This window comes from Callorhinchus milii, unplaced genomic scaffold (assembly GCF_018977255.1).
Source record: "Callorhinchus milii isolate IMCB2004 unplaced genomic scaffold, IMCB_Cmil_1.0 Scaffold5, whole genome shotgun sequence".
In the NCBI taxonomy this organism is placed as follows: domain Eukaryota; kingdom Metazoa; phylum Chordata; class Chondrichthyes; order Chimaeriformes; family Callorhinchidae; genus Callorhinchus; species Callorhinchus milii.
In genome coordinates this window covers 51,871,049-51,896,067 of record NW_024704746.1, presented here as the reverse complement: position 1 = coordinate 51,896,067, position 25,019 = coordinate 51,871,049, and the positions used below count along the sequence as shown (strand labels likewise).

The window sequence follows — 25,019 nt, the reverse complement described above, 5'->3', positions numbered from 1 at the left end:
AGTTACAGGACTCTAATTGGCTATATTGCAGGTTTAATCTTTGACAAAGGAGGCTGTGTGTACATGAGCTGGAATTTTGTTACGAAGAAACTGAATCAGGAAGAATTTATAGCTAATGCATAACATTTGGCCGTTGCCTGGTTGCATTTGAAAAGCAGCTTGTTTTCTGGAGAATGCTGAAAATCTCTATCAAGTCTAATTCTCTCTCACTTGTCTGATGGAATGGTGATGTTTCAGGAAGCTCACAAAGTAATCTTTCTTAAGAATTTTCATTGTAAACAAACAGTTTATTAGGATTTCTTTTAAAAAAAACTGACGGAGAGATCACTCTAGTGTTGGATGATTCATTCAGGTTATCAGGGTTAACAACTCCTAACAACTCCTATCAGTTCTTCTGGCACGGTTCGCTGTAAACTTTCTTCCTTTGTTAGAGGTATATCAACTGCAATGTCTTCGGAGGAGAAATCCAGTGGGCTGGATAATTACAGTTATATTGTAAGTACATATTAGCAATCTCAAAGAAGGATCATTTGTATTCTATTTTGAATATCATGGGAGCTCTGTAAAACATGTTTTTTTTAAACAGCATCAAAGCAGTTAAATGATAAAAACCCATATTGTAACTGCTGTGACATGCACTCTTATGGCTCACTCTCATCCTTTTGGAGTTGTGTGTAAATTCTTTTTTATGATTCCAGGGGCTATTCATCCCTAACCTGCTTCAAATTTTATTTTTCGCTTGGATTTTTCTTGCTCACCCTATGCCATATTTGTATCTAGAAAGATGGGCAGCGACCTGTCCAAGGTCTCTGCTGACACGACTGTTCGAGTGCCTATTTTACAGTACATGGTCTTGCTTTGTGCTCCCTCTGCATAATGGTGCGGAACGCTTTGGGAATGGTGTACTCGTGGATAGTTTGAGTGTCGATGATGACTGATCCAATGGTGTAATTTTGTCATGGATCATGTATTCCACAGGTGTCTCCTTTCTAGTGTGTAGTGACAGGGCACACTTTAGGATGGGGTAGTCTACTTCAGTGACAGCTGTTTGGTATCTAATATACTGGTCTGCAGGAAACCCTTCTTCTAATCTACCATTTTCAAGGTTCAAAAATTGAATGGCAAAAAGCCGGTTAACTTCATGCCTAAACATGTTAACTTCCTGCCTAAATGTCTTGTCAAAAAAAGTGACTGTGGAGCTGGTGCCCAAGTATTTATTTATTGTTTCTTTTCACTTCCTGCACTGCTACGTGTGCCAATAAGAAGCACTGGTTGAGTACAAATCAGTACATTTGTTATTACTCTTAAATACAGAAGAGGATTGTTGCAGGAATCCGGTTGTGTGACAGAGATTTAAATGTTTTATTCTCACATAGAATGAAGATGGAGATGCTCCTAATATCAGTGAACACGAGAAAATTGAGAAGAGCAACAAACTTTCTTCTGAGGATAAGAATTCAAACAAGTTGGCTTACATTATCACTGATGTCCCTCCATGGTATCTGTGCATATTTCTTGGCATTCAGGTAAGAACGGGATGGGAAAGAAAATAGAAAGGGCAAATAGAGGGAGAAAGAGAGAGAAAATAAATGAGAGAAATGGAGAAGAAATCAGAGAGGCAAAAAAAAGTAAAAGTGGGAGACTGAAAAATTAAAAGAGAGGTACATACAGAGCAAAACAGAGAGAAACAAATAGACCAAGTAAAACAGAGAGAGAGGAGAGAAAAAATTAAACAGAAATAAAAAGAGCAAAATAGACAGAAATGACAAAGACAAAAACAGAAAAAAAGAGAAAGAGCAAAACAGAGAGAAAGAAAAGCAAAGTAAACAAATCAGGGAGAGACAGAGAATAGTGCAAGGAAACAAGTGGAATAGATGGAGCGATAGGGGAAAACACGGAAAGGGTGAGAAAACGAGGTAAACAAAAAGTCACATTCTTGGCTGATACTCCAATTTACAATGCTGGGGGAGCACTGCATTGTAATAATAATAATAATAATAATAATCCTTGCATTTGATATAGCGCTTTTCACGTCGGGAGGACGTCCCAAAGCGCTTCACAGAATATACTGTAAAGTGAATTGACTGTATATTTGTGGGCGAACGCGGCAGCCAATTACGCACAGCAATGTCCCACAAACAGTCATATGGATTGAAAATGACCAATTTATTATTGTTTTTGGTTTTGGAGGGAGTATTATTAGGCTCTATGTGGAGTAAGGAAACTTGCCCAAGGTTTCACCCTGCCTGGAATTGAACTCAGGTCTCTCAATTGCAAAGCGAGTGCTCTAACCACTGAGCTACAGGACTCCATTGTAGCAGTGCCATCCTTCGCTTGAGAAGTTAAACCGAAGTCTCCCTGTTCTGGTAGACTTTAAAGATCCTGTGACACTAGTCAAAAACCAGCAAGAGGTTTCTCCTGGTGTCCTGGCCAGCAATCCCCCTGAAAAATTGGTCATTCACTTCATTGTTGTTTGTAAGATATTGATATACGCAAATTGGATACCATGTTCACCTACACATATATCATCATTACAATTCACAGTAAAAATCATGTGAAGTGCACTCAGGATCCTCCTAAGAGGAAATGCACAACATAAAATCCAACGATTAATATAAAGAGAATGAAGATAATAACAGAGAAAATAAGCAAAAGGTGAGAATGAGAAAGAAAGGAGAGACAAAATCATTCTAATCTCCTTGTGTTCAGTGAAAATATTACCTTCCCAGGGGCCCTAAGTTCATCTTTTGAAACACACAACCTTGTCCATGTCCTAGTCTAACGAATGCCATACTAAAAAGATTATAAGTGTTGGTTATATTCTAAAAGTATACTAATTAAAAACCTTAACAACAGTAAACATCACAAATATAATCTTACAATGTCAGTTAACAACAAACTCATCAATTGTGCAATTAGATTTGCTGCTTTTAGCCAATGTGCATTCATCATCGTCCAAAGATTAATAATAATAATAATAATCCTTGCATTTGATATAGCGCTTTTCACGTCGGGAGGGCGTCCCAAAGCGCTTCACAGAATATACTGTAAAGTGGATTGACTGTATATTTGTGGGCGAATGCGGCAGCCAATTGCGCACAGCAATGTCCCACAAACAGTCGTAGATTGAAAATGTCATGCATTTTGTCACGCAATCTCATGCGTAGAGTACAACAACAACAACTTGGATTTATATAGCGCCCTTCATGCCGGACGGCATCTCAGAGCGCTTCATAGTAACGGATCCCGGAACCGCGCCAGGGGGAGGGGGAGAAAGGTGACCAAAGGCGCAGTCAAAAAGAAAGGTCTTCAGTAGAGACCTGAAAATAGGAAGAGAGGGGGCCAGGCGAAGGGAGTGAGGAAGGGAGATCCAGAGTCTCAGGACATACTGGCTGAAGGTACGGCCGCCGAGGGCGGAGCGGAGAACTCGGGGAGGAGGCCAGACCCGGAGGAATGAGAATGAGGATATTAAGAGAAAATAAGCAAAAGGTGAGAAGGACAAAGAAAGACAGAGACAAAATCATTCTAATCTCCTTGTGCTCAGTGAAAATATTAAACTCTGTGCCCCACAAAGTTTGCAGTGATTCAGATTGCTGCAGATAATTTTTGGTAATCAAATTTTTTCCTGCTGGATATCATTTAACAGCAAATCCTTCATTGTGCAATTAGATTTTCTGTTTTTAGCCAGTGTGCATTCATCCTCATTCAGTTAAGTTTGACTTCAAGTTTAGACTTCATAATTTGGGCGAGAGACATGTGAAATATAGGAACAGGAGTAGGCCATTCAGCCCCTCGAGCCTGTTCCGTCATTCTATAGGATCATGGCTGGTCTGTACCTCAACTCACCCTTGCCCCATATCTCTTGATTCTCACCCAGGCCTCAGGCCCCATATCCCTTTTAACCTGCCTTGCCTCATATCCCTTGGGTCAGCTTTTTTTTTTAAAAAATCCCTTAGGTTTGCTATCTATAACAAACTTATGTCAATGGGTTTGAAGGGAAAAACATGGACAAAAATTGACTAAAGTAAACAGAGAATGGTCGTAAGAGTAGTTAGGTCAAAGTGGCATTTATTGAATGGAACTCCTCAGGGAAATGTGCTGGAATTTCTCCTGTACCCTGAATCCATTGATGATTTGGATTAACAAACTCAGTGCAAAATGTTAAATTTACAAGTGATACCAAGTTGTCATTGGATCCTACAATTGGAGGAGAGACTGCCAATCTTAAAATGAAAGCACGCCAGGGTACCCATCTGGTCACCCATAAAGACACCTGGGCAAATAAAGTTAATTACGGATTCAGTAATTGCAAGATTCATAAGATTACATGATAATCTGTTATGGTTACTGAGGCGGTTTTATTGCTAGGATTGGTTTAATTGGTACTGTTTAATCATGGTCAGTGACACATTGGCTGTTACAAGCTGTTGTATTGCTAACATGCATTGAATGCGACCTGTATCATTCCATGATTCTATGAAACGTGGCATCTAAGTTTATGTTGGTGGTTTGTTCGTGATATGTGTTGGAAAATTGCAAGTATTTCAGCCAGAAGAGCTGTACATATGGCTGAAAATCTGATTTTCAGCTTGTCACTATTCATACGTAAATTGTACTGACTGGTTCCTCTTCATTGCTTTTCCTGACACAATGCACGAAACCTGAGTAATTATAATGGGTAACATTTTCTGATGAGAAAATCTCATGTGTAGAGTACAACAACAACAACTTGGATTTATATAGCGCCCTTCATGCCGGACGGCGTCTCAGAGCGCTTCATAGTAACGGATCCCGGAGCCGAGCCAGGGGGAGGGGGAGAAAGGTGACCAAAGGCGCAGTCAAAAAGAAAGGTCTTCAGTAGAGACCTGAAAATAGGAAGAGAGGGGGCGAGGCGAAGGGAGTGAGGAAGGGAGATCCAGAGTCTCAGGACATACTGGCTGAAGGTACGGCCGCCAAGGGCGGAGCGGAGAACTCGGGGAGGAGGCCAGACCCGGAGGAATGAGAATGAGGATATTAGGAGAAAGAAAGACAGAGACAAAATCATTCTAATCTCCTTGTGTTCAGTGAAAATATTAAACTCTGTGCCCTACAAAGTTTGCAGTGATTGAGATTGCTGCAGACAGATAATTTTTTGTAATCAAATTTTTTCCTGCTGGATGTCATTTAACAACAAACCCTTTATTGTGCAATTAAATATTCTGCTTTTAGCCAGTGTGCATTCATCCTCATTCAGTTAAGTTTGATTTGCAAGTTTAGACTTCATAATTTGGGCGAGAGACATGTGAAATATAGGAACAGGAGTAGGCCATTCAGCCCCTCGAGCCTGTTCCACCATTCTATAAGATCATGGGTGATCTGTACCTCAACGCCAATTACCCGCCCAGGCCCCGTATGCCTTGATACCCACCCAGGCCTCAAGCCCCATATCCCTTAAACCTGCCTTGTCTCATATCCCTTGGGTCAGCTTCTTTATAAAAAAATCCCCTAGGTTTCCTGTCTATAACAAACTTATGTCAATGGGTTTGAGGGCAAACATGGGCAAAAATTGGCTAAAGTAAACAGAGAATGGTCGTAAGAATAGTTAAGTCAAAGTGGCATTTATTGAATGGAGCTCCTCAGGGAAATGTGCTGGAATTTCTCCTGTACCCTGTATCCATTGATGATTTGGATTAACAAACTTAGTGCAAAATGTTAAATTTACAGTTAACACCAAGTTGTCTTTGGATCCTACAATTTGGAAAAGGGACTGACAGCCTTAAAATGAAAACACGCAAGGGTACACACCTGGTCATCGATGGCAAATAAAGTTAATTACAGATACAGTAGTTGCACAATTCTATGTATTACCATGAGCTGGGCATTGGACAGAGTGGGAAGAAAAAGAAGAGAGTTGAGGAAAGAACCAGGAGAGATGTTGAATTGAAAGAGAATGAGATTCTTGATATCTAAGTCTACGTTCTAAAAAATTCAACCTCCGAGAAAACATGGTTTCCCACTATGCCACAGAATTTTACTAGCTAGAGAAAATCAGTAGTGGGGAGTTTGGTGCTGTGCATAAATGTGTCAAACGTCTGGAGGACTGTCTCTATGCCAATAAGCGGTTGAAAAGACCTCTGTCTGGATCAACTGATGAACAGACAGCGCTCCGTGAAGTGTATGCACACGCTGTGCTGGGACATCACCCCCATGTGGTGCGTTACTACTTGACATGAGCAGAGGATGATCACATGCTCATTCAGAATGAGTACTGCAATGGTGGCAGCCTGGCAGATGTAGTGATGGATAACCTGAGAAAGGAACTTCACTTTCTGAAGGAGAATTGAAGGAGATTCTGCTGCAAGTATCCATGAGCCTGAGATACATCCACAATTCTGGCCTGGTTCATATGGACTTGAAGCCGAGCAATATTTTCATTTGTAAAAAAATGATTGATGCTAAGTCTGGATGCTTGGAAGAAGAAAAGTGATATTGACAAGGATGGTGTTTTGACCACAAATATACTATACAAAATAGGTGACCTTGGCCATGTGACCTCAATCTCAAATACCCAAATGGAGGAAGGAGACTGCCGCTTCTTAGCCAATGAGATATTACAAGAGGACTATTCTAATTTGCCCAAAGCGGATATTTTTGCCCTGAGTCTGACCATCACCCTGGCTGCAGGAGTGGAAAGACTGCCTCACAAGGACGTAGAAAACGCTATATCAAATGCAAGGATTATTATTTTATTATATTATTAGTATCAACTTCACTTTCACATCATGTTCAGAAAGTTGTGCACAACTTTCTGAACATGATGCGAGAGTGAAATTATCAGGTAAGATAAACTTATCAAGAGGGAAGCTGAAAAAGACCTATGGATGTTAGCTGAATCGCCTCTCACCATATCCAAATACTGAGTGAGATGCAACAAAAAGGCAAACAATGTTACAATGCCAAATTGCCTTTAGATACGTAGATGTTCTTCTCAAACTGTGTCGTGCTGTGATCAGGACGTATCTGGAATACTGTATTGGGTACAGTTTTAGTCACTGCCAAATGAAGTGCACAATAAGGGGCCATGATCTCAAACTTAAAGGAAGAAAAACAGAAATTTAGATTTCATTAGTTTACAAAGAGAAGCGATGAATATATGGAACATGTTGCCCAAGGAAACACTGGTAGCAGATAATGTCAACTGTTATAGGTGATATTAGATAGGTGTATGGTGGTGGGGCACGGAATATGATAGACAGAACTGAGCCAGCCAGTCTGCAATACCCTTTCGTAGTCATGTTTTTCTTTGTTGTTATCCCAACACTCATAGAAGTGAAAGGGCCTATTAACAGTACAGGACGTGTTAAGTAATAGCATTCAATGTTTTACATTCTTGTTATCAAAACTGCTTATCATTATTTCTGTCTCTTAAAAACAAGATAAGATAGTGAACTCCACAACTTCACTCACAAGTCCCAGTGGCAGGTAATCTGTGAAGCCAGGAAGAGAGCAGATATGCCACGACTGTTTGTGGAACACTGCTGTGCGCAATTGGCTGCCATGTTTTGCCCATATAATATACAGTCAAGTCACTTTACGGCATATTCTGTGAAGCGCTTTGAGATGCCTCAATGATGTGATAAGGCGTTATATGAAATGCAAGGATTATTATTATGTTGAAGTTGTCCCCATTTTTGTGGATGACATCGCCGAGAGGGAGCATGTAAATGAGGAAAAGAAGGGGGCCGAGGATGGAGACTTGGGGTAACCCACAGGTGACCAGGCAGCGGCGGGAGGAGAAACTGTTTGCAGAGATATATTGTTGCCAGTTGGTCAAGTAGGACTCCAACCATGCAAGAGGGGTCCCACTAAGGTGGATGGGGGAGGAGAAACGATGGACGAGGATGGCATGATTGACTGTGTGATCTGCTGCACTTTAACAGCAGACAGGACCACAGTCTATTGTCTAATGTGAAAAGCAGCACCTCAAACAATGCAATGGTCCCCCAGAACTGCACTGCAGCCTGGACAATGATTTTGAAACCCCAATCTCCTGACACAAAGGTTAAAATGCTACATAATAATAATAATAATCCTTGCATTTGATATAGTGCTACATACTGAGTTAAGTTGACACAGGAAAACTAGTGGAATGAAGAAAGGTAAAAGGTCATCTTCAGGGAAGGCAACAACATAAACAACAACAAATAATTGCATTAAATAGTGCCTGTCACATGGGGATGAAGGGAACAAGTATCATTTGTGCCCCAAAGAGCAAGCCATCTTTTGGTGTGAATCATTCCATGTTAACAAACACAATTTGAAAAGGTTTATTTCATATTTGTGACCCGTGTTAATATCCCTTCACAGAAACAGTCAATACCGGAAGTAAGAAAACAGTGAAAACAAATCACACATCAATTGTGTTCACTGAAGGAGTCTGGTTGCTTTGTTTAACTTCTACTTTCTCCTGATTCCCAGCATTTCCTGACTGCATTGGGTGGAATAGTTGCCATTCCCCTCATTCTGTCTCGAGAGCTCTGCTTACAACATGACCACATCACACAGAGCAAGCTCATCAGCAACATATTCTTTGTGTCAGGATTCTGCACTCTGCTTCAGGTCCTTTTTGGGGTAAGGTAAGAGCTCAGAAATATTCTTCCTGCATCAACAAGCCAAAAACACAAGCAACAAAAGGAAACACAAGTCTTCCATGGATGGAAAAGAACTTGCCAAGCTGACTCATCTCTTATCATCAAAATAGTGTGATGTGAAAATAAACTAGGCAAATGGGATGCTGGACTATATTACCAAATCAGTTTGAATCCCTGTAAGAAATACTCAAGCTATATAGTGCTCTAGTCATGCTGCAGCCAGAGGACTGCATACAGTTCTGGTTACTGTGACAAAAGGTCTGCCCAAGAGGCACTGCAGAAAACCCTTCACAGAGTTGAGCCCTACTCAGTGTCAATCCTGTACCATTCCACGACATCCAAACTTGATCATCTTGTAATAGGTTGCTCCTTTCAAGGCTTCATTTGACCTCTGAAGGGCAAATAGCAATAAGCCATGGAAATGTTTTGTACTTCAGATCTATGATCATAGTCTGTTAGCTCTGATTAAGTCCTTGTTAGAATAGAAGAAATCTTTTCACTTTTCGATTCCCGTTTCAAATGGCAATATAGAGCATTTGACAGGCTCCATCGCATTTTGCAAGAAACATGTTGCAAACATAATTTAGAAATCATAGAATCATAGAATGATACAGCACAGAAGGAAGTCATTCGTCCCATCATATCTGTGCCAGCTCTTTGAAAAGAGCTATCCAATTCAATCCAACTCCCACACTCTCTCCTTGCAAACTTGTCCTCCCCAAATAATTATCAATGTTTCAGCCCAGTAGATAATATTGATCATAACATAAAACTTGCTAACATTTCTGAACCATTAAACACAATTCTAAAGAGGTGCTGTTTTTTACCAAAGATGTGTAATATAGCCGCTGATTTCTGAGCATTATTTCTTTCAGGCTGCCCATCCTACAAGGAGGTACATTTGCATTCCTGACTCCTACACTAGCCATGTTGTCTTTGCCAAAATATAAATGTCCTGAATGGACATACAATCAGACAAAAGTTAACACCAGTGATCCCATCTTTATTGAAATATGGCAGTCACGCATGCAAGAGGTACTTTGCAACTTTAAAGTTGATATCATTTTAGTTTTGCTAATTTTATACTTCTCTCTTGAAGGCGCTGCATTACTGTAGGAATGGTTCTGTTAGCACTGGCCACATTCTGCTACCCTTCTCATGTGGCTGGTCATTCTTCAGTTGGAATTATCTTTGTCTAAGCCAAGGTGCGTTTGACCTCAGAGTGCTGGATGGGTCAGTGCAGAAGAACATTTCTTTATATCTAACCTATCCTGTATCTGACCTGGGAGTGTTACACTTAGGGTCATCGGAGTTAATGAGCTCAATTCCTGTTGTACTACATGATCCACAACCTATGGATGCAAAGACTAGATTCCTATGAACCAGAAAAAGCATCACTTAATTTAACATTAAAGCAACAATAAGATGACACTATGTCACTGATATTTGGCAAAGAATGAAGTAATGATAAATTGTTTTCTTTTCTGTGAATCCTAAATCAATTGATTGCTGTAGGCCTGCTGTTCATATTCGTGACCCCATCTCCTGCACTCACGCCCGACTTCATTGGCTCCCTATCCTTCAGGGGATCCAGTTCAAGATCCTGGTCCTCACCTACAAAGCCCTCCATGGCCTCGACCCACCCTGCCTCTGCGACTTCCTAACCCCCTACCAACCCGCCCATTCCCTCCGCTCAGCCGGCTCTGGCCTGCGCCACGTCCCCCGACTCACCCGCCCCACCATTGACGGGAGAGCCTTCAGCCACTCTGCCCCCAATCTCTGGAACTCCATTCCACATTCACTCCGCCTCGCCCCCTCCTTAGCCTCCTTCAAGTCCCGCCTCAAAACCCTCCTCTTTGACCATGCCATTGGCCACCCCCCTTCCCCTCCCCTCCCTTCTCCCCCCTGACCCCAGCTCGGAAATGCTGTCACTGTCCAGCGCCTTGGGACGTCCTCCCGACGTGAAAGGCGCTGTACAAATGTAATCTTGTTATTGTTGTTGTCTTTCCCTTTATAAACATGGAAATGTATCCTGTGTATAAGAGATGCTGCCTTCACTCGTACAGGCATGGTTCAGTTAGTAGTATTCTCGCATCTGGATCAGAAGTTTGTGGATCTCCAAATTGGGAACTTGACCTGACATAATCTGGGCTGACATTCCAGTGAATAAATGGGGAGCGCTGCTTTGTTGAAGATGTGGTGCTTTGGTTGAGATGTTAAACTGAGATCCCGTCTACATGTTCAGGTGGACATTAAAGATCCTATGGAACTACTTGAAAAGAGAAGCAAGCTTCTCTCCATTTTCTAGCTCAACCTCATGACTGTTTGTGTGACCTTGCTGGTGCAAACGTCTGTTGTGTTTGCCTGTAAAAACAGTGATGCACTTTGATATGTTTAAATATAAGACACTATAAAAAAGCAAATAGTTTCTTCTTCATTGACATCAAAACGTCCAAGATAAAGACTCATTGAGAAATACTTGGAATGCTGGAATATTTTTCTACTTTATTTAGTTTCGCTATTGGTTTTTAAGGCTTTCATGTTTTTGGTTTTCAAAACTAATTTAGCCACACTAATGACATAATTTCATTGGTTTCAGCTCCAGGGAGCGATTATGGTAGCATCGTGTTTCCAAATATTTGTGGGATTTTCTGGTTTAATTGGATTTTTGATGCAATGCATTGGACCTTTAACCATCGCCCCAACAATCTCTTTGATTGGATTGTCTCTTTTTGATTCTGCTGGAAATGACGCAGGAACTCACTGGGGAATTTCAGGCATGTAAGTAGCACAAGCTAATACCACAAAGAGCAAACTGAACAAAAGAACCGAGGGGATGCAAACACTGCAAAATAACAATAAATAAAACCAATATTGAATGGAAGCACTGCAAGGACTTCAAATTCTATTCTAACGGCTTCTCCTCCCACTCCGCACAGTCACAGGTGGTGTTCCTCGGGGCTCTATCCTTGGTCCTCTTCTATCTATATGCTCCCGCTTGGCAATGTCATCTGCAGACATGGGGTTAACTTCCTCTCTCTGCCTCTACCCTCCCTGCTGTTCTGACTAATTCCCTTTCTGATATTAAGTCCTGGGTGAGAGCTAACTTTCTCCAGCTGAATTTTAACAAGCAAAACTTGGCCTCAGGCGCTGCTGGTATCAGGCTGCATGGATGTACACTCCATCTTATACAGCTGGTGAAGAACCTCAGTGTCTTTTATGACTCTCAATTGTCTTTTAAACCACACCCGTGATCTGACATCTTCAGCTGTCCCCCACCTCCAAAATACTGCCTGTCTCTGCCACTACTTCTGCCCTCAGGCTACCGAGACCCTCATCCATTCATTTAACACATCCAGGCTTACTTTGCCAATATGCTGCACGCCGGACTGCTCAGTTCTTCCCTTCACAAGCTGCAGACTAACCAGAATTCTGAAGCCTTTTGTCCTTTTCCGCACCAGGCTTCACAAGCCTATTACCCCACCTTTGCCCGGCTCCAATGGTTCCCCATCCCCCAGCAGATCGAGTTCAAGATTCTCGTTCTCACCTTTAATTCCCTACACAGTCTTGCCCAATGTTCCTCAAACTGAACAGAGTAGGCCCCTCCCATGCCCAGTACCGCCGAATCAGCCTCATATCCCCCACCCCACCATCAGCCGTCATGCTTTCAGCTATTCTGCTCTACTTCTCTGGAACTCCATCTCGGAGTCCAATCCAACTTCTCTCTCCCTCATATCTTTCCAGATCTTTGACCATGCTTTCAGTCATCCTACCCAGCTTGGGTGCCAAGCCAATTTTGTTAAGTGCCTTGGGATGGCTCCCTTATGTGAAAGGTACTGTACGAATATAGCTTTGTTTTGTATTGTATTATATCAAACAGATATAATACAATACAATGTATTGTATACAATGCTAACCGCACATGCTTTAAGTACTCAGAAATGATAGGAAATACAAAGCACTCAGGACTGCAACTCAATGGAGTTGAGTCAGTTCTCAGGATTGATACAAATGGAGGGGTTGTAATTACTCCAAACTGATACTAATGGGGATATGAATACTCAGAACCTATCCTAAATGGATGGGTTATAAATACTTGGAACTCATACTAAACAGAGAGCAGTAAACAGAATTGATAGTAAATGGAGCAGCAGAAAGTACACCGAACTGACACAAATTAGAGGGGCAATTAGCACAAATTCTAAACAGCACAAACACAATGTCGTGTCAACATTCACCATTTAACCATAGCATCACAGCTGAAGATCTTTGACATTTCACGATGAAAAGGTAGGATAAAAGTTTACTGCCTCATAGTCTTATGAATGCAATAAAAATAATGGCACTTGCAATTTGGTATTATGTCAGCAGATGTCAGCATTCAGTAAGTAACTATTTCATTTGATAGTTACCAAGCTTAGAAAATACTACATTATAATTGTAAATGATCAATATTGACCCAATTTCCCTATGTTTCCCAATTATACTCTGCTCTCTCCTCTCTCCGTCCCTTCTCTCCCAAGGGAAATCATTCATGCTGGTGCTGGCAGCTATCCAATCTCTCAACCAGGTCCTATTTTCTTTATACATTATTTTCTTCATGCGCAAGCCTGGACAGTGAACCTGTCCAATAAACCTCGATTAAAATTGCTTCATGGCTGTTTGTGGCACATTGTTCAAATTGGCTGGATGTTCGACTAATAAATACACACTACAATAAATCCTGGGAAGCGCTTTGAGACATGTCAAAGTTATGATTAGATGCTATATCAAATGCAAGGATTATTATTATTACTAGTAAGATATTTAACCATGTGGCATCACAGCTGAAAATCTTATCCTCTTATCCTCACTCAATACTTTCCAATGAGAGTTACTAGATAATAATAGTAATAATAATAATAATCCTTACATTTGATATAGCGCCTTATCACGTCTTCAAGACATTTCAAAGTGCTTCATAGAATATACTGTAAAGTGAATTGACTGTGTATTTTGTGGAAGAAAAGTGGCAGCCATTTGCGCACAGCAGTCTCACACAAACAATCGTGGTTTGAAGTGACAAATTTATTATTATTATTTTGAAGGAATTATTACCCTTGGAAAAGTGATCTGGCAATCGACTAACAACTGGGTTCCTAATTATTGCTAGGTAAACAGAGGCATGTGGAGTAAGGAAACTTGCCCAACATTTCACCCTGCCAGGAATTGAAACCAGGTCTCTCGCTTGCGAGTTGAGTGCTCTAACCACTGACTCCACGTCCTGTAACAGAGCACTATGATTGGGAGTTATTAGATAGCAATCAGCAGCAGGAATCCTGCCACAGTCCCCAGTCTCTAAAGCCAATCATAGCTCTCTGTTGATGTCTGGCGAGGCAGCAAATTCAGCAGACCACGATTTGAACCTGGGATGTTTTGATAATTCAATCTTGCTTTTACTCAAAGTCTCCGGGCAGGCTTCACTTTGTTTCTACCTTGTCTTCTTATTTTGCAAACCCAAAACTGAACCTAGAATTTAACTGTGCTCCTCACTTCTGTAAAGAAATGCAATTATTGATACTTTGGATCAACATTATAGTTACCAAAATGACCATCTGGTCAATCTGAATGTGACAATGCTGCCTGCCCAGCATGTGTCTTTTACACCAGTTGGTAATCTTTTCATCATATTTCTGTGCTTGATTGTTGGAAAATGTATCTCATTAGAGGATTGGATATTGTGTAATGAAGAATGAGCATTGGTTTCTGGGATTTGGAGTATTGCATTTGTTATTTCATTTATTGATGATGAATCTTGGATATTGGGCAAATGCTTTATGACTGCAAAAATAAGTTATTCACCTGCAGTTATTGAAACCAGGAATGACCCACCTGTTTTTACCAAGTGTTCCAAATATTCTGTAATCCAGCATTCCTTGTTGTAATTGTGTTTCAGGACCACAGGCTCCATTGTAATATTTTCCCAATATTTGCGACATATTCCAGTACCCTTTCCTGCTTTTAGCAGGAGCAAACAGTGCCATATTTCCTGGATGTACATGTTCCAGATTTTTCCGGTAGGTATTAATTATATTCATAATTTATCAATTCAGTCCATTAACTGTTTCAAGGGATTATGGTGCAGTATATATCTATGTATCCAAAATAGTCATTTTATTTCTAGGAGCTAGAAAGATGATAAATGGTTGAAGTGCAATAAAAGTCACATGAAGGATAAATAGAATAAATAAATCTGAGAACTGAGTGGGTTAAGACAAAGGCTGCAAACTTGAACTTGTTACTTGTCTCAGCCAGAGCAGCAGTGATGGTGTTACAATTTGCTTCAGCTCCCCTAGGTTGGGAAGTTAAAATCAGCTAGGATACTTTGCAAGATATAATTGTGTGAATGTTGAAAAATATAAATCCCATTCAGTGTTATGTACAGTGCCTTTGTCAATGTGTGAGTATAATAGGAAATCCATAAGTGGCTGACATCAACAAAAACAATATGATGCTGAATGGTATTATTGTTCATGGATGAGGATGAAGTTGGAGGTCTGCTGTGACACCCATCAAATGACCTGAAAAACATTCATTGTGAAGGCTCACATATGATCAATTTGAGTAAAATACCCCATTGGGTGTATGGTCTGGCGCCTTTGAAACAGTACGCCAGTAAAAGAACAAAGGAATTAAATGCTTGCAGGAGAGGAGGACTGATAATTGTCATGCTCCTCTTCTTATTTAATCAACCGCCTCTATTTCATTTCAGCAAATGATTTCTCCTCCCTCTCCCACCCGATCACCTGCAGGGTACCCCAGGGCTCCATCCTTGGTCCTCTTCTTTTCCTTATCAATATGCTCCCTTTGGGATGTCATCCGCAGACTTCCACATGTATGCGACTGACACACAAATCTACTTTGCCTCCTCCAGTAACAACTCCAGGGCCGCCAGTGTTCTATCAGCTTGTCTGGCAGACATCAGGGCGTGGATCAGTGTAAACTTCCCGTAGCTGATTATGGACAAGGTCAAGGTCTTCACTCCTGCGGATCTAAACTCCTCAGCCTTCCTGGGCTCTCCCTCAGACTCACCGAACCACTACACAACCTGGGTTCGACCCCCAGCTGTCCTTCCTCCCCCACATCCAGTCCCTGACCAGGACCACCTTCTTCCACCTCCGCCACATTGCCTGCCTCTGATCATACCTTACCCTAAATGCAGCCGAAAACCTTGTGCATGCGTTTGTCACCTCCCGCTTGGATTACGCCAATGCACTTCTCGCTGGTCTCCCCAGCTCCACCAATCACAAGATCCAGCACATTCAAAACTCTGCTGCCTGCATACTGACCTGGACCAAACTCCGTACCCACATCTCACCAGTTCTGGCTAGGTTCCACTGGCTCCCCATCACCGAACAGATCGACTTCAAGATCCTCAAACTCGTGTTCAAATCCCTTCACTCCTTGGCACCTCCCTATCTCTCCCACCTCCGCACTCCCCAATCCACCACCCGGCACCTCCGCCCAACTGGCACCAGCCTCCTGCTCGTCCCTCGCGCCCTCCGCCCCCCATCAGGGGTCGTGTTTTCAGAAACTATGCCCCAAAACTCTGGACCACTCTCCCTCGGTCGCTCCACCTTGCCCCCTCTCTCTCTTTCCTCTTTCAAGTCTTGTCTGAAAACTTTCCTCTTCGACCGTGCTTATGGCCACCTCCCCCCTCCACCTGGCTCGGATTCAGACTCCGCCACTGTTAAGCGCTCTGAGACACTACCCTTCGTGGAGGGTGCTATATAAGTGCAAGTTGTTATTGTTGCCATTTTCACTCTGCACTAAAATGTGATAAACAGCCACAGTTGTCACCACAAAACATCATCATCTTCAGGACCCTACACGAAATAACCTAGGGAAGGGACAAACCATCTGTGAACATCACAAACCCATTATTTCCAGGACTGCAGAATAGCAGATCAAAAATATTTGGGCAATATGAAAGTCTAGTCTATTCTTCACAACTCCTCAATTCTTAAAGAATGAGACATTCTGAGCAACGATAATGAGATGCATTATCAGTCTAATACAATAGCAAGCAATGGATCTACTTTGAAAAGAGAGGACATAGGTTGCAGAGCAGAGGTGTATCAGTCAAGGGTAGACCTGGAGATGTCAGTGCAGATCAGTGCACTGGAACGAAGGCTCCTTTACACATTCCTACATCTTTAAACACAAGGCTTTGCTCCAAAAAGGGGAGCTTGACTGATGTGCTCATCCTTGTGCAGATATCAGAACCAGGGGTTTCGAAATATGTGAAGTGCCCATTTTCTAAAACTATATTTTTATTTTTACTTTCTGGACAGGTGCTCCTTGGCATTGTAGTTTCGTGGCTTTTCTGTTTTATACTCACAGAATGCAAAGTCTTTCCTGAGGACCCAGATGATTACGGATATCAAGCCAGAACGGATGTGAAGTCGGACGTTGTTCAGCGAGCTGATTGGTTCCGTTTCCCTTACCCAGGTAAATGCAGGAGCAAAAGCTGAAAGATTCACTAAAATGATCGCAACCAAAATCTAACAAATGTGATGTATTAAAAATAATCCTTGCGTTTAATATAACTAAGCATCACTATTTTCCCTTTTTAATGAAAAAATCAAAACTAAAATAAGTTGGGATTTTTTTTCCAGGTATATTTTTTTAAAAATAAGAGCAAATGAACACCAAAACAGGTAAAAAATAAAAGTTGAATATGGCATTCAGTTTGGAACATTCTCTTTATGGGTTTATCTGAAGCTCTCTCAGCAACATCTGTTTTAATTTCAGATTTCCAGCATCTGCAGTATTTTGCCCTTTAGGCTCTAACATTAGTCCACCATAATGCACACTGTAATACAATGTGTTACTGCTACAATATCACACATTTTAAAACCAGGTGCACCACTACTGGAATGTGCAGTCATACACTCTGTCCTCTATGCACAGGTCAGTGGGGAGTTCCAACCATAAGCATTGCTGGTGTTTTTGGAATTCTGGCTGGAATGATTTCTTCAATGATCGAGTCTGTTGGTGACTATCATGCCTGTGCACGCTTATCCGGTGCTCCTCCTCCTCCAAAACAAGCCATAAACCGTGGGATTGGCATTGAGGGAATCGGCTGTCTCCTGGCTGGAGCATGGGGCACAGGAAACGGGACCACCTCCTACAGTGAAAATGTTGGTGCTTTGGGCATTACCAAGGTAAAAGGAACAGTGAAGATGTTTTTTCTGAGTTACCATTTTTTTTAAATCTTCTGGTTTTAAACCAGATCCCTGGAAGTGAGAAAGAGCACTCGGCAGTTACTTTCTCTCCTGGCCTCCTGAAGAATAAAGCAAGGTCTTTATCACAATGACAGTGATGCATGCACATAAAGTGAAGCTCATCTTTAGCGCATCTAGTGCATAGGAACAAAGCTATCTATGTCCATGTGAGGTCAATGGGTTGATCATTCATGTCTACCAACCCATCTCCAACCTCCCTTTTCTTTCCAAGCCTTGAAAGAGTTGTTGATTCCCAACTTCGCTTTTTCCTCTCCCACCTCACAAGCCCCTCCAATCAGGTTTCCATGCTGCTCACAGCATGGAAACTGCTCTGGTCAAGGTGACAAAATACATTGTGTCCATCTGTGACCAAGGCTCCCTCTGCTTTCTCGTCCTCCTCGACCTCTCTGCTACCATGGACCACTCCAACTTCCTCCACCGCCTCGCCTCTCACCTCAACCTTCAAGGTTCTGTCCTTGAATGGTTCAGGTCTTATCTCCAATTTGTCTCCACCACCGGTTTCTCTTCCAGCCCCGCACAGTCTTGAGTGGTGTTCCTCAGGGCTCTGTCCTCGGTCCCCTCCTCTTCAACCTCTACATATTCCCCCTTGGTGACATCATCCGCATACATGGGGTCAACTTCAATATGTACACGGATGACACCCAAATCTTTCTCTCTGCTTCCACCCTCAATTCCAGGACAACTGACGTCCTGACAGACTGTCTGTTAGGCATCAGATCCTGGATGAGAGCCAACTTTCTACAGCTGAATTTCAGCAAGACCATGGCCCTCCTGATTGGCTCACGCCAGCACCTCAGCACTTCAGGCAGAGAAGAAAAGATATACTCGCCTTAGAGTGGGTGCAACGTAGATTCACTAGGTTGGTTCCTGGGTTGAGGGGGTTGACCTACGAGGAGAGGTTGAGTAGACTAGGCCTATATTCTCTAGAATATAGAAGAATAGAGGTGATCTTATAGAAACCTATAAGATTCTTAAGGGTAGTTATTGTGAGACTGTTTCCCCTGGTTGGAGAATTTAAAACTAAGGGTCATAGTCTCAGGATTAAAGGTCAGCCTTTTAGTTGAGTTGAGAAAACATTTCTTCACTCAGAGGATAGTGAATTTATGGAATTCTCTATCCCAGAAAGTTGTGGGTGCTCAGTCATTGAATATATTCAAGACTGAGATCAATAGATTTTTAAAAACTAAAGGGATTAAGGGATATGGGGATAGGGCAGGTAAATGAAATTAGGTTAGAAGATCAGCCATCATCTTATTAAATGGCGGGGCAGGCTCGGGGGGCCGAATGGCCTACTCCTGCTCCTATTTCTTACGTTCTTATGTTCAGGCATCACCTTCTAGGGATGCACACTCCACCTCACCAAGCCAGTAAGAAACCTGGGTGGCTCCACTGGCTCCCCATCCCTCAGAGGATAGAATTCAAAATCCTCATCCTCACTTTCAAGGCTCTCCACAGCCTTGCTCCCTTTCTACATCTCTGACCTGCTGATCCCCTATCACCCTGTCCGCTCCCTCCGCTCAGCAGGCTCCGGTCTGCTCCATGTCTCCCGCCCGACCCACCCTACATTGGCGGTCCGGCTTTCAGCCGCTCTGCCCCCACCTTTTGGAACTCCATCCAACAATCCTTTTGCCTTGCTCCGTCCCTTGCTTCCTTTAAGGTGCGACTCAAGACTCTCCTTTTCCACCATGCCCTCAGCCACCCTCCTACCTCTCTGCCCTCCCTCATCCAAACCCTGCCCCCCCACACTCGGGTCTTGATCCCTGATTGTTCAGCGCCTTGGGTTGTCCTCCCGATGTGCAAGGCACTTTACAAATGTAATGTTGATGTTGTTCTTGTTGTTGTTCTTGTTCTTGTTGTTGTTGTTTTCAGTAACTCTATAAATGGGAGAAGAACCAGCATTTCTTTCTATATGATAGGTTGGGAGTCGTGCGGTAATCATCACCAGTGGGATTTTACTGATCTTCATGGGATTGTTTGTTAAAATTGGAGCGATTTTCGCCACCATTCCACAGCCAGTTATTGGTGGAATGTTGATGGTGATGTTTGGTGTTATTACAGCCGTTGGAATTTCAAATTTACAGGTATCGCAAAGTATAGCTAAGTTTTCTATCTTCATCTGAAAGCACACAGTGATTTGTTCATTCATTGCAAGACAGCAAAAATAGAGGCTCCTGCAAAGAGTAACGTTGGGAGTACAATCACTTCTCCTCTTTCCTTCTAACACTCTCCTGATTTAATTTGGGAGAGGCAACCCTTTGTATCTGAACATGGAAATGCCAATGCAGTATAAGATAATCAGAGAGAACTGACATACATAATCCAATGCACTTTAAAGCTTGCCGTGATCTGAAGTATAGATTCAGCGCAGTATGAGGTTGGCACAGTAATGTGACACAAACTCCAGAGCAGGATGAGCCTGGGAGAGTGACCCGAAATACAGAATCCAGCACAGTCCAAGGCTGACAAAGTGACCTGATCTGCAGAATAAATCACAGTATGAGCCTACGGAAATCGCCTGACATATAGAATTTAGAATAGTATAAGGCTACCAAAGTGACCTGACCAATTCAATCTAGCTCAGTAGGAGGCTTAGATAAATGACTTGACAGATAAAAAAAAAGCACAACACAAGCCTGGCACAATTGCCAGCTTTAAATTGTTCAACTTCTTTCATGTTCAGATCAGAACCAGTTCCATAGAGGAAGTCCATGTAAGAATTGAGATTCCTGCTTGGAGTGAAATCCTTTAAAGGTTACCACTATTTAGAAAAAATGTAGTGGATGGAGCACATTTAACAGGCCTAAGTTCGCTGAGCAGAGGGGCACAAATCAGGAGTGTGGTGTGGGGAACCATCCAGCACACAGAAAGTTAGTTGGCTGGCTATGTGCAAGTACAGTGAAATTGGCCATCACTGCTTGTTTTAACATGAGTTTGGATTTTATGGATTCCGATCACAGGAATAAAGCAAGACTACACGGTAATGAGAAACAGGAAAATATGCCTGTGTTTTCTCCTCTTACCTGAGGGTGTTGAGGCTAATTGTAGTGTACCTTCTGCCAAATTAAAATATCTAATCTCTGTGTGTCACTGAGAAAGATAGTCATTGTAACATTTATTATTACCACGTCTGTGGTATTTGGGTTTTGAAGCAGCACACTGTTGGTTGCACTCAATTGCATGCTGTCAGGCAGATTGTTTCACTGGTACCTTACTCTTCCTGATCCATTCCCATCAGAGCTAAGGAGTTTGTAAGGAATGTTCTACTCTTGGATGTTTTACATGAGATTCCTTCTCTCATCATTGAAGTCTTACAATTTGCAGTAAATACAGAAGCATTCTCTCTGTCTGACACAAGCGGAACCTTCCCTATGCTAAACAGAATCCAAACCAAACTGAGAATTCCATGCATTCTACAATGGAAATTCCAGAGATAAATTGTTGGAATGGAATATGCACTCTGTCCCAGAAAATGTAAGAAGCATTCATAATGTGGGCAGCTAATTAGATTAAGTGACCTTTCCTCATCCCACTTGCTCTTACATTTATTCTTTTAGTTTGTAGATATGAATTCTTCAAGGAACATCTTTATTTTTGGATTCTCTATGTTTGCTGGCTTGGTCATACCTAACTGGATGAATAAGCATCCCGATGCAATCCAAACAGGTAGAAAGCATTCCTTTTTTCTATTATGACAAATATTGCTTACTTCCTTTTTAGGAGAATATTGTGGAATTGCACCATCTCACTACATGAAATTTGGAAAGTCTCCCATAAAGTATTTTTTGGAGAAAAATTCTGAAATGATTAAGAACCAAATATTCCACAGTGTGACCTAGCGTCAGAGAGCTTGATGTGTATTGTTTGCCAAGACTGAAAGTGCTGCTGCCAAAGATAATTGGGTATATATATTGCTCAACACATTCCATTCCTTATTTAAGGAACATTGTTAAAGTACATTTTGAAACGCCCATCTGACTTGTGATGGTGGTTGTACCCAACCTGGTTCAAAAGCCTGGGGGGTCATCATTTTGGATTTCAGCTCAGTGGGGATCATTTATCAGAGCTGAAAATGGCATTTTCTAGTTTATTTAGGGTATACCAGTCAAGCTCAACCTAAATTACGGCAGTAAGCCGTGGAAAAAACAGATGACTTTCTATGTTCCTGGTTGAGGCCAACAATTTTAGAGACCTTTATTGCAGTTTGTGAGCATGGGATAGTATACAACAACAACAACAAGATTGCATTTGTATCGCACCTTTCATGTCGGGAGGATGTTCCAAGGCGCTGGACAGTGTACAGCATTTCTGATCCGAGCTGCGGTCAGGGAGGGAGAGGGGAGGGGAGGGGAAGGTGGGTGACCAATGGCACGGTCAAAGAGGAGGGTTTTGAGGCGGGACTTGGGGGATGGATTTCCCGAGGTTGGGGGCAGAGTGGCTGAAGGCTCTCCCACCAAGGGTGGGGTGGGTGGGTCAGGGTACAAAATACAAAATAGAATATTACTTACAGCACCAAAATATGGAGCTGTGAAATATTCAATATATTTTAGAAGTAAGAATTGTATTGAGTTAGAAGAGATAGCAATGGTAAGAAGCTAATGATCTGCACAGTATGTAAACAGATGAGGAGAAAGGCCAATGATTTAAAGGCACAGGGTATCATATCAACAGGGTTAAAAAGGCACTGCTTAATTTTCTCTTCCTTGGTTTCTCTGAGAAAACACCTGGTCTCATGTATACCATTAAGCAGTGTGGGATTTCATTGTTGTATACGACATTGAATTCGGAAAAAATATATTTAACTTGAATGCGGCTTTGGTTAGGGTCATATCATTGACCCCAAAAATTGTTTTGTTTTATAGGAGTACTCCCACTTGATCAAGTTATCTATGTTCTTTTAACGACCAGTATGTTTGTTGGCGGATTCTTTGGATTTTTTCTGGATAACACTGTACCAGGTAAACTTTCTTCCTGTCAAATTAGGGAGATTAAGGACTAATAATCTTACAGTGATGCATAGCATTAACAGAAATTGAAGTGACAGGAATGAAAAGGGATTGCTTGATATGTAAGAGACACCTGCAAAGTTAAGTTAATTGGGCCAGCATTCATAGGATAAATCATGCACAGAGACGGAATAACAAAAGGACACAAATTTAGGGTTACAAAACCAATTTCAGAACAGACACTTGGAAGCATTTTTTTTACCTTGTCTTAGATGTAATTCTCTGGTGAGATGGGTTTAACTAGATGATACTCAGTTAAGTTTAGTTTGTCACACTCTGCTAGGACTTTGAGCTCTTAGTGCATGATGACAGGATCAGGACAACATTTTAGATTTCCTGTAACCCACCAGGCCAAACCATATGAATTGTCATTTTATAACAATAATAGAAGCATGAGTGAGAAAATCGGTTGTTCCGAAGGCATATTTTAAATAGCCCAACAAGTGGAAGGACTCTAAGCTTGTTAAAACCGTACATGCCAGTTTCATGACTCAGGGCTCAGGCCTGTCTCAGGGAGCCAAGAAGCGCAGTTCTGTTCCATACTTGGTTCTAATGAGTGATCCAAGCACAAATGCCAGAGAAGGCATACTTGAAACATGAGGCAATAATGACAATCACTCAATGATATTTAAACTAGATTGGGAAGCAGAAGAGAAGCCATTGCCAAACAGCTCATCATTGTGGTTACCATAGGAGCCAGTTGAGGACATATTCTCAGAGAACTTTGTGATGGAACTAATTATTATTGTTTTGTTTCTCAGGATCAGAGAAGGAACGGGGAATACTAACTTGGAAAGAAGCTCATATCAAAGAGGGAGACACTGCATGTGACACCGCTTGCTATGACTTACCCTTTGGTATTGGTACAAAGTGCTGCACTGGCTCATGGCGGAGGTTTCTCCCCTTTTGTCCAAAGCCAAAACCAAAACCCGCTGCCGAACCAGCAGTAGAAGTGAAGCCTGAGGAAAATCATAAGGAGACTCTGTTTTAATTACAGGGAAAACAAAACTCTTCGAACTCCCCTCTGCAATTCTGCAATCAACTTTTGAGAAAGAGCACAATAGACCAGGAGATGGAGACCAGTACAATTCCTAGACCTTGATCAAATCAATTAATGCCAATTCAGTAACAATGTTCACAGCTTCTCCTTCATACCCACATGTATATATACCCATAATTGTCAGAGATATTATCCTTTTCTACAATGTCTGGCAGCTCACACCTATATTATGATGCAAGGGCTAGACCCTCTTGCATCATATTATATGTGTGATTGTCACACCAGAAGTTTCTGCCAGTGTAATTAAAAATTGAACTTCAACGAAACCTCAAGTAGGAAAGCTGAATGATGAGATGATAATAATAAACCTTACATTTGATTTCATGTCAGAAGAAGAAGTGAATGACCATAATTATCTGGAGTATTGTAAGGCAGAAAATCAGGAAAAACTCTTCTTTGCAAATAGGTGTGCCACATGTGAGGTAGTTGGGAAATGAGAAAGTAACAAGAGGGGGGATAAAGGTTGAAACAAAAATTAAAGTTAGAAGCATTGAAATAAAAAAAAACCACTACTGAGTCAGAGGTGAATCTGGGTTCTCGAGGATGGATCCCAGGTGCTGTCATCTGAGGGACAAATATTTTTCTTGAGGCTCGTTATTTTTGAAAGTCACTTAGCTTATCAATATACTAGCTGGACCCGTTGCAGCTTCGCTTGCCACCAAAGGATCCAATATGGAATGTAGATTGACACACAGACAGACATTTCATCTTTATCTATACTCATCTAGGAGGACTCCTTTTTGGAGGATTCAGTTGGTGGACTCAGTGCTTTAAAAATGTAATTTTGTTGTTGTTGCCGCGGCCTAACTTTGTCTGTGTTCTTTATTTTGTTCCCGCCACTTGGCTACGTGTGTGCTCTGTGACACAGGATGCCACAGCGCCACGGTCACCCGGCATTGCCACCAGGTGTAACTGCCCTGTGCGCATACATACATACATAGGTAGTGGCCACAGTGCCACTTTTACTCGGCTGCCACCAGGTGTAACTGCAGGAAAAGACGCAAAACTGAAAATAACTCGTGAATGATAGGAGATACAT

The 25,019-nt window shown here is 41.9% G+C and overlaps 1 protein-coding gene across 4 annotated transcripts; it reads left to right on the top strand.

Moving 5' to 3' along the window:
• Positions 1-132: 132 nt before the first annotated feature.
• On the top strand, positions 133-24,655 carry zgc:110789 (Xan_ur_permease domain-containing protein). 4 transcript variants are annotated; one of them, XM_007905092.2, is made up of 12 exons: positions 133-249; positions 1,377-1,526; positions 8,458-8,615; positions 9,506-9,665; positions 11,230-11,411; positions 14,566-14,686; positions 16,964-17,120; positions 17,583-17,836; positions 19,834-19,998; positions 21,472-21,580; positions 22,777-22,872; positions 23,682-24,655. In XM_007905092.2, the coding sequence occupies exons 1-12, from the start codon at positions 223-225 to the stop codon at positions 23,909-23,911; spliced, it is 1,809 nt and encodes a 602-aa protein (XP_007903283.1). In that variant the 5' UTR covers positions 133-222; the 3' UTR covers positions 23,912-24,655. The 4 variants fall into 4 exon arrangements, with proteins under 4 accessions (XP_007903283.1, XP_007903282.1, XP_007903284.1 ...); XM_007905091.2 differs by having other exon boundaries at positions 133-495; XM_007905093.2 differs by lacking the exon at positions 19,834-19,998 and having other exon boundaries at positions 133-495.
• The last annotated feature ends 364 nt before the right edge of the window (positions 24,656-25,019 follow it).

What these genes read in the sequence shown, in the direction of transcription:
- zgc:110789 (XM_007905091.2), top strand. Translation starts at nt 448, where the DNA reads ATGTCTTCGGAGGAGAAATCCAGTGGGCTGGATAATTACAGTTATATT. An exon ending in TGGATAATTACAGTTATATT is followed by an intron (nt 496 to 1,376) that starts GTAAGTACATAT and finishes ATTCTCACATAG; the next exon opens with AATGAAGATGGAGATGCTCC. An exon ending in CAGGTCCTTTTTGGGGTAAG is followed by an intron (nt 8,616 to 9,505) that starts GTAAGAGCTCAG and finishes TATTTCTTTCAG; the next exon opens with GCTGCCCATCCTACAAGGAG.